The sequence below is a fragment of the Portunus trituberculatus genome, chromosome 31 (genome assembly GCF_017591435.1).
Source record: "Portunus trituberculatus isolate SZX2019 chromosome 31, ASM1759143v1, whole genome shotgun sequence".
Lineage (NCBI taxonomy): Eukaryota > Metazoa > Arthropoda > Malacostraca > Decapoda > Portunidae > Portunus > Portunus trituberculatus.
In genome coordinates, this window is record NC_059285.1 from 19,170,951 (window position 1) to 19,181,362 (window position 10,412).

General features: G+C 45.0%; 1 protein-coding gene across 1 annotated transcript in view; it reads right to left on the reverse strand.

Moving 5' to 3' along the window:
* LOC123511086 (MICAL-like protein 1) overlaps positions 1-10,412 on the reverse strand; it is a 40,279-nt gene that overhangs the window by 18,078 nt on the left and 11,789 nt on the right. Inside the window, exons 2-5 of the mRNA XM_045266701.1 lie at positions 8,679-8,841; positions 6,379-6,715; positions 1,203-2,071; positions 151-1,080 (exon numbers count right to left, since the gene is read on the reverse strand). Of these exons, the coding sequence (XP_045122636.1) occupies positions 151-1,080; positions 1,203-2,071; positions 6,379-6,715; positions 8,679-8,836 (2,294 nt within the window). The 5' untranslated portion in view covers positions 8,837-8,841. The remainder of the gene's footprint in view (positions 1-150; positions 1,081-1,202; positions 2,072-6,378; positions 6,716-8,678; positions 8,842-10,412) is intronic.

Below are 10,412 nucleotides of genomic sequence, written 5' to 3' on the forward strand. Positions count from 1 at the left end.
CAATATTATATTGGAGTTGTAAAGAATGTGAGGAACATAATAAGATGCAAACAAGAACTAAAGATCAATTCATGCATGGTGCTAAACTCTGATACACTTGGGAAAAGATAGAAGACACACATGAGATGAACACAGCATTTGGTTTCTCACCTGTTCCTGGGAAGTGTCGGTGGTGGAGGGCGTGGAGGCTTGAATTTGGCGCCCTTAAGTGTTGAGTCCTTCCTTCCTCTTACCTCCTCCTCCTCCTCCTCCTCTTCATCATCACTCCAGAAGGGATTGAGGCTCTTCTTTTCCTCCTTCTTAGGCACCAGGGCATCCTTCTCCTCCTCTTCCTCTTCATCACTCTCGAATGGATTTAGGTTAGCCTTGATGAGTCTCCTGCTGGGAGAGTCCTGTGGGGGTTGTTCTGCCACTGCTGCTGCTGCTGGTGTTGGTGGTGGTGCTGCTGCTGGTGAACTCTGATTCTTAGTGTCCTGTGAGTCTCCTGCAGCCTCCTTCAGGGTAGGCTGAGGGGACTGCGGGGCTGCTCCTGTGTCATCGTCCTCATCCTCACTACCAAATGGGTTCAGGTCGTCAGGGTAGTGGGGCTGGGAGGTGCTGGCAGGGTCCTGTGGCTCCCTAGGCATCACAACCAGGTGCTCCTCAGTGCCACCCAAGGAGCCACTCTCTGCCACCACAGGGGTCACAACCACATCCCTTGCCTCACTGTGGCTCTCACTGCTCACAACCTCACCACCCTGAGTCTGACCCACAACCTTGTCCAGCTGGCTCTTTTCTGTCTCATTCTCCTCTCTGAGGCTCTTTTCTGTCTCACTTTCCTCTCTGTGGCTCTTTTCTGTCTCAGTCTCCTCTCTGTGGCTCTTTTCTGTCTCACTTTCCTCTTTGTGGCTCTTTTCTGACTCACTCTCATGTCTGTCGCTAACCACCTCACTCACAACCTGGTCTGAGTCTTTGTCATTGTCTCTTGCACTGTTCTCCTTCCCTTGGGTCTTTTGGTGATCACCTGCACTCTCATCGTCTTCATCATCGTCCTCAAAGGGATTTTGTGCTGCGGCAGGGGTAGGCTGGGTGGACGGAAGACTGGTGGTGGTGATGGAGGAAGCAGTGGATTCCATTCCATATCCCTCAGGGGTCTCTCTGGTCACTGTGATGGATGGAATATCTATTGTCTTGCCTTCTCTCTCCTCAGTTTTGCTTCCTCTCAGTGGTCCTCTCTGCAGGTGGTCAGTGTCCTGTCTTCCTCCACCAGGGAAGCTCCTCCTCTCCTGGCTGGTCTCTGGAGAGGTGCTCTGTTGTCTCCTATCTTGATGCTGCTGCTGCCTGTCTTGTTGCTCATCTCCCGGAACATCTGGAGACGGCGGGCAACAATGGAGGAGGCAGTCTTGGTGGGGGTGGTCTGTGCGTGGGTGCGAGTGTCTGGGGAGGGCGTGCTGGGGTGAGGCGGGGGTGTGTGAGCATCAGGGGGTACGTGTGGTTTGGTCTGGCCGGTGTCCAATACTTCTGGAGGGTCTGTTCTGAGGGACTTTACTGTGCGGGGCAGTGGTGCCGGGTCGGGGCTATGTTCCCTCACTCGCCCCGCCTTGTCTGCACCAAACAGAGCGGGGGACACCTTAGTGAAGTGGCTGGGCTGCTCATTTGTTGTGCTTTCTGGCAGGTCGGTGGGCTGTTCTGGGGCGGGGACTAGGGTCTGGGAGAGGAACACTGTCCGGGGTCGGGGGGGTGTTGGAGAGGGTGTTGGGGCGGGGGTGTCAGGGAGGCGTGGGGGTTCGCTCTCCCCCTCCTCTTCTTCTGACTCTGACTCCTCGGTGGACGACTCTGAGTCAGTGGGGGCAGCCAGCAACCCTACCTGGGGCAGGCGCTCCTCGTCGGGGCAAGTCTCGCAGCAGTACTGGCCCCGCTCGGTCTGGTAGTAGCCGGCCAGGGTCAGCTGGGTGGAGCAGCGAGCGCAGCGGAAGCAGGTGCGGTGCATCAGCTGGCCCGGCGCCCCCACCATCAGCCGTTCCGCCAGAAACACTGGGTTCTGGCAGGTGACGCACACTTCGCGCCGGCCCCGTCCACCGCGCCCCAGCACCTGCGGCACACCATGGCACTCTTACAGGGGCACAGGGGCCATGGGGAGAGAGGTTACCACTCACCCACCCATTAAAGGTCTAACAAGTGACAACAGTAACAGTGACTGTCATCAACACTTACTCTGTCTGGATATGTTACTACGTACTTCCTTTATCAGATTTTTCAGTACCATATGAATACAATTACATATAGTAAAAACAACAACATTAAAAACAATAATAATAATAAAAATTATGATGATAATAATAAAAATAATAATAATAATAATAATAATAATAATAATAATAATTTTGTAACATAGAAAAGAATTGTAATGATAATGTGACAGCAAACCTCACAACTTCAAGACCTACACAAGACCTACACAGAGCAGGTCAGTCCATACAGGGGACAGGCTCACAAGACACACCCACACCAGTATTCAGAAGAGACCTGGCCACCACCCACATCAGCAGCAGCAGCAGCAACAGCAACAGCAACAACAGCACTAAGTACAACACTAACCCAACCACTACCACCACTACCACCATCCCCAACTAAGACCTAAGGGCCACACCAGCAGGCAGCAGGCAGCAGACAGCAGGAACCAAGGGAAGGAACCATCAAGGGGCAGCAAAGATGAGTGACCAAAAAGTGAGAGTCACCACAACTTTCTAGATGTGTTAGTAACAAATGTTAGTACTTCAGTGAGTGTGTGCTCTCTCTCTCTCTCTCTCTCTCTCTCTCTCTCTCTCTCTCTCTCTCTCTCTCTCTCCTCACAACCTGAAGAGGAACAGGGATAGAAGAGACACCGTCATAGGTCATGCAATGTGTTGGCTTTGGAGGGAGACTATATACTTATGTGTGGAGGCAAATACAAGAGGGGTAAATACAAAATCTATGAAAGGAAAATGGGGAGTGGAGGGATTAATGGAGGCATAGAGAGAGAGGAGGGAGGGAGGGAGGGAGGGAGGGAGGGAGGGAGGGAGGGAGGAGGAAGGAAGGGAGGGAATCAGTGGATGGAAAGTGAAGCAAGAGGAAAGACACTAACTTTCTAACTTTTGCTCCATTCCACTCCGCGTCAAGTCATTCCTCCACAACTCCCTGTAACATGCACAGCAACTGATGGTCTTTACCTCGTTAACAAAATATTTCAGGCTTGTAAAGTCCCATGATGTCAAAATTGTCCTATAAGAAAGAGGGTAGGGTGGATTAGACAGGGCTATGGTGGGAAAACATGGAAATTAAAACAGGTATTAACGATAAATTGTGTTATGGGAATGGCAAAGAGGGCACACACAGCACGAGTGAGTCCGGCGCCTTGTTATGTTACTCTTCACACAGACCAGTGAGATGGCGGGGACGCGGCCACACGGCAAGAGAGTTTGGTCAGGTCAGGAGTCAGCTCAGGTGCCAAGATGTTACTCTGCTGCACAAGAAGTCAAATTACTTAGCATACACAACTTTATGCACAAAAGTTATTATTTCAGTTTGATAGCCAAGGAGCATTTTGGGCATAGCTGTGCACCACATGCTGTTTGACTTCCTGTACAGATGTGTGACAAGATGGCACCTCTGGGATCGGCCAAACTCTTCTGCTTTGCGCCTGAGGTGGGACTAAGCTGGGCTGGGGTGCAATGGGGGAAAGGGAGGGGCACACATGCATGACTCATCACAGGGACCCATCGCAGTTTACACGTCACAGTGGCAGCTGTTTTGTTCATGCTATGTGAAGCGTGTTTGGCAGGTTATGAAATGCTCACTCTCTTTACTAACCAGAAAAAAGAACCACAAAAAGTCAGACTATCTAGAACTTAAAACCATTACAGAACCATAAGTCAGACTCTTAGAACTCAGACTATTACTACACACTATTATGAAAGCCAGAACCAAGGTGCCTGGTTTGCCACTAATCACGGTGTCCTCTGCTCACCCTGCCGAGGCCTGGAGGAGCCACTACCTATGCCCCCTACTGTGAGTGTCTCTTCTGCCCAAACCAGCCATCACAGCCACACTACAACACAAGACATAATGCTCTCCAGAGAAAAGTATTGGCATTTGGAGGTGTGTGCAGGGAACCCACCACTGTAAGACTAAGTTGGCTGAAAGTAGATATGAAGATAGAAAAACATGAGCCTGACTTAATTCCTGTGTATGTCTATATAACTGCAGACTTTGAAGTAAATCCTGGAGAGATTATCAAGAAAAAGAGCAGAATCAGAAAAGAAAAATAAGATGAAAACAAGAATTTCGAAGCCAAACTAAGAAACACTTAGAGAAGGATAAATTTTCAGTCTGTTGGGAATTATTTATTGGACTTTGTTGGGACAGCATGAAAAATTTGAGTAACTAATAGCAATGAAAGCCAGCACTGCCCTCACTCACCAATACACTCACCTGCATTGTCAGAGACCCACTCACCATTACAACACCTATGAGAATCACAGGTACTGGTTCATCAAAGCTAGTGACTCATGTGCTGATCAGTCACAGTTACAACACCATAATGAACAAAACCAACACTAACAGATGCAACATTTATCCTTTTAAACTTATCACTCTTGTTTCTCTTCACACACACACACACACACACACACACACACACACACACACACACACACACACACACTTACCCATTCCTAATTTTGTTTTCCATTAATTTTGAACCACATTCCAATAACTTTCCTTCACCAGTGGGTAAGTAGACAAAACTACTCTCAGGATGGTCAAAAGAGACAAAACCATTATGGAATTGATAGGAATAACTAAACCTGATAATGGGAAGGCAATATGAACACTTACGACATGGAAGGTGAGTGAGTGAGTGAGTGATGTTAGGCGTCACAACAGCCACGATCCTGTGGCGCCACAACCAAACCATAGAAAGATGAAAACTAATACTTAAGAAACTATAAAAAAAAATCAATGAATAAAAAAAAAAAAAAAAAAAAAAAAAAAAATGGGAGGGGGGAATAGCAACATCATGACAAGGAAATGAGTTGCATTGAAGGGAGTGTCTAGCAAGGATACAGCTGACACCACATCAATGTTGAATGTATTTATGCAAGTATGATTGAGTAACAAGTCTGTGTTAAGTGGTTTGGTTTGGGTTGAGGGAATGGATATGCGGTGGATGACAACACTAGGGTGGACACATTAGTACATTAGCACTGGTGGTTCACTCTTACTCAAGCTGCACCATTCATAACACACTTTCACTCCCTACACCACTCTGTCAACACACATGCTCCCTCCACACACTCCAGTGGTTTTCTTTCAGTGAAAATGTCAAATATTACCTTTTCACTTCCAGCTGATCTTGCCCTTCTTACAACTCCTTCAGTCTCTAGGCAGGCAGTATTTATCATCACAGACTTCCCCACTATTCAACAATGTTATGTAATCCTTTCTTTGTCTCCTCACATAAAAAGAAATCTAAAGAAAAGGGTTTAACTCTTTCCTGAAATTTTTTTACATTGAACAAATCATAAAAGTATACTCTATAATCCTTTAATATTCTTCACATATAAATAATATTCTAACCTATATCATATAATCCTCAACTGGATTCCCTTCCATGTAAGAAAAAACCCATGCACTGGAACACTTCACTAGGCAACACAACACAATACAACACACAACAAGCGTGGCAAGTGGCAGAGCAGTGCTGGCTGACAGAGGCTCCTGTGACCAGTGACCAGCACCCAGCGAGCGACTGACACACTGACAGCTTAGCTCCGTTAGTGAGACTGACTGATAGTGAGGGTCAGCATCAGACCAACAGCCACACACAGGAAACACATGGGGAGGATAAGACAGAAGCATGGAGACTAAGGAAATAAAGACAGATTGGGAAATATCCGAGTAGTATCATAATAAAGTATAAAAGATGAGCTAGAAGACACACAACACCATCACGATTTATGAATGCTTAAAAACTGTTCAGAATTTATAAGTAGAGACAAATGGTTGATATTAATTTAGTTTCTCCATTCAAAGTGATCTTCAATGCCTCTCAGGTGTAACTTATGAGAAAGAGATTCTCACTCATAAATCTCAACTTTGTATTTCATAAATCAGGACTGAGAGACAGACAGAAAACCACAAAAGCATCTCTAAATAACACTAATAAAAAACACACCAAAAAAGCATCACACAGGAAAACTGAGAGAGAGAGAGAGAGAGAGAGAGAGAGAGAGAGAGAGAGAGAGAGAGAGAGAGAGAGAGAGAGAGAGAGAGAGAGAGAGAGAGAGAGAGAGAGAGAGAGAGAGAGAGAGAGAGAGAGAGAGAGAGAGCACTACAAAGAAATCAGCAACAGCACACCACCTTATCTGTCTTGGTCTCTGTGGTGGCAGTCTTAGGAGTGGCTGGCAGGGACTGGGGCCGAGACACAGGAGTGGTCTTGCTCTCACCACCGTCACCACCACCATCCTTGCCATCCTTGCCCCGCGCCTGCTGCTTCCTCTCCGCCAGCAGTCCCATGGCAGAGAAGGCGCGGTAGTACTGGCTGACGTAGGTGAGGATGGAGAGGCGGTCTGGCACAGGGTTGGCCACCATGTCCTCGGCGTCCAGCAGTGCAGGGATGCCTAGCTGTTGTTCTGCCACTCGGAATGCAAGGGAGTTGTTCTCCAAGATGTTCTCCGATTTGAGAGAGGAAAATTCTCTGTGTGGAGAAGAGGTGTTGGGTGAGGTGGTGTGGTAAATGGTGTGGGAAACAAAAAGGTGGTGTTTTGATCTGAAAATTGTGATCTGTCTATCATATATGAAAATAAATGGCAATGACTTAATAAGGAATATAAAAAATTAAAGAGGAGAAATTTAATAGGATGATCAAGACAAATGAAAAAAAATAAATAAATAAAATAAATAAATAAATAGCTTAACATACAAGAGAATCCTTGATGCGAAACTGATGATGTATATTACAAACAACAACAGCAATAATTTGGAGAGAAACACTGACAACTGACACACTCCTCAACAAACAAGAGGACTTAACCTAACCCTGTCACACCTTTCCTTAATTAACACCAATCACTCAGAGACATCTTTACTTATTTCACACACCATCAAACTATAAACTGGATTAAAAATTGCAAAATCTATTCTTTTCTCCCTTACTGTGTTATGGATGCTTAAAAACGTTCTGGAGCTGTCATTTATTTTATATCACAGTGAAAGGCTTAAAATTTAGAAGAAAAAATAATATACACAGGAGAAACAAGAGATATATGTCACTACTTCTAGACCTTCATTCACTGTGAATTAGTTATGAGGTGTGTCAAGGAAAGTGCTTGGGCTCAAAGCAGTAAGAAGGCAACGAAGGAAGATCCAATGTCATGTTATGCTACGTAGGCAGTTCAGTCCTCATTATACCAGCATGTGCAAGGCTTCCTGAGAGAGAGAGAGAGAGAGAGAGAGAGAGAGAGAGAGAGAGAGAGAGAGAGAGAGAGAGAGAGAGAGAGAGAGAGAGAGAGAGAGAGAGAGAGAGAGAGAGAGAGAGAGAGAGAGAGAGAGAGAGAGAGCATTAGCGAAATCCAGGAAGAGGAGAACGTGAAGGAACATGGGAAACATTACTGGATTAACAGAGAGAGAGGAGAGGAGGAGGAAAGAGGGCAGGAAAGACATGAGAGAGAGAGAGAGAGAGAGAGAGAGAGAGAGAGAGAGAGAGAGAGAGAGAGAGAGAGAGAGAGAGACCTTAGAGGATAAGTAGGAGGGGAGAGGAGGAGAGAGAAGAGGAGAGGAAGTATGTTTGGGAAGTCCAGGGAGGTTACAGAGAAGGAGATTAGAGGCTGGGAAAGGGGGATTAGAGGCTTGAGGACAGGAGGCAAAAAGAGGGGTGAAGAGAGAGCAAAAAGAGGGGTGAAGAGAGAGAGAGAAAGGGGGGAAGAGGGGATGATAAGGATTATAGAAGACATGAGGGAAGAGATGTGTGTTGAGTGTTTTTCTCTCTCTCTCTCTCTCTCTTATTTACACACTTCAGTGGAAACTTTCTAATAGTAATCAGTATAAATCTGCATTAATATTATTGTTTATATATTTTTTTTACATCCCAGCATGTATAAATATGCAATGTTACTGTGTGTAATATTCACAACAATAGGAGTAGTAATTACACTGGTACATTTTCTTCTCTCATTGTATGATATGCATTCAAATATTCAATTATCATTACTACAGTGAATACATGATCATTAGACACTACATCAAGACACTCTTCCAACAACACTGGAGACATCAATCAACAGTCACACGTAGCATCACCTCTCAAGAGTTCACAATTGTATTTCACAAAAACCAGGAACATTATGAGGCATTGTTATCAAATGTCAACTTGTACTCAATCAACCACCTCGTGTCACTTCAATATCTATCTATCTATCTGTATAGTATCTGTATAGAGCAGCACCGACAAAACATTACACACATGCACACATACACATCATTCACATTTCTAGCCCCATCAGGCCCCAGTGGAAAGGGACAGTTTTAAGTCCCACTGTATCAAACACTCTCTTCAATATACACCTAGTTAGTGGCAAAGAAACAATGACAGTTGATCCACACAGACACAAATTCACACACACACACAAACACACACACACACACACACAAGGGCTACATACATGAGGTCTGGCCTGAAGTGGTGGATGAGAGCACAGAAGGCGAGTCCATCCCTCCATGCTGTGCTCATGTTGGTGATGGTGACACCCTCGTACCCGGAGGTGGCCCGCCGTGCCCATGCTTCCAGGGCTTGTGTGCCACGACGTTCAGGCATGCTCATGTCCCCTGCAACACACGACACACATTATCATACACCACAGGGCACCATAGATAAACATTTCCTCCTTGTTATTCTTCATGTCCCCTAAAATAAGTCTTTCATCATTACTCTATCCTTAACCATCCAGCACACTCCACATCCCTCAAAACTTATCCTTCACCCCAACACACTGCATGTCCCCACAACACAAAATGCCTATACACACATCCCTGACCCCACCACACTGTCCCCAACCCTCAAGTACATGCCATGACCCCCAAAACTTAATCCTTGACCCCTACACAGTCCCTCTACCAACACAGCCTCTTGATCCTTCCTCAACATAATCCCTCACCCCAAACACACTCACAACTACAATCAGCACTACACAGTTCTCCTGACACCATAAGGAACACAAGGAAGCCTCCACCACATCACACAAGATTGCTTTTAGGTATAAGGGAAAGCCTGAAAAGAGTACGTAAATGTAATGTCAAATATCACAGTTATGACATGAAGCACTTCTATTTTCATATGACATTCCACTGCCTAAATTCAACACTTCTTTTTTAACACCACACCTTAAGTAGTACAACATATTGAATGATTAACAGAAATCAAGACACAGACACAAACACTTCTGCTTTCAACACTTTTTTACCAGTACACCTTAGGCAGTACGACAAATTAAACCCAAACGCAGACTCAAGTACTTCCATTTTTACATCTACATCCCTTTCCTGACTGAATTCAACACTTCTTCATCACCAAGCAGGAAGATTAATTGATGCAGCAACAGGAACCTTGATACACACTGAACCACTTCCACCTAATAACAAAACTTCACTCATTTCACTGCACACTTTTAACAATCATACTTCTAACTCAAAGCCAGAATAGCAAGACCTATTTGTGTAGAAACAGAAGCAGTCTTGATACACACACAACTTACTGAGTCACTTAACACTCTTTGATATCCTTATTTTTAATTACATATTGTGAGATTGACTTATACAATAACAAAATTTGCCTTTAACACAGACTGACTCAGGCTTGCTATCTATCTACTGACTCAACTCAAGACTTTCTATCTATTTATTGACTCAAGCCTTCTACATATCTACTGACTCAGACCTTTTATCTATCTACTGACTCATGCCTTCTATATATCTACTGACTCAAGCCTTCTATATATCTACTGACTCAGGCCTTCTATCTAATGACTCAAGCTTTATATGTATCAACTGACTCAAGCCTTCTTATCTCTACTAACTCTAACCATCTACCTACTGAATCAAGTCTTCTGTCTACTGACTCAGGTATTCTATCTACTGACTAAGACCTTCTATCTATCTACTGACTTATCCTTTCTATCTATTTACTAACTCAAACCTTCCATTTATCTATCAATCTATCTATCTATCTATCTGATGCCTCACTGCCCCTCCATTCACACACAACAGAGCAGCCTCCACCTCTCCTTATCCGGACATTCCCTTCTTGTTTGTTCAAGTGCTTGGCGTCTACCAAGTGTGTGTGTGAGTGAACCTGAAGGTGAAGAAAGCCACTTGGAAGACGGAAGGGGCAGGCTAAGTGT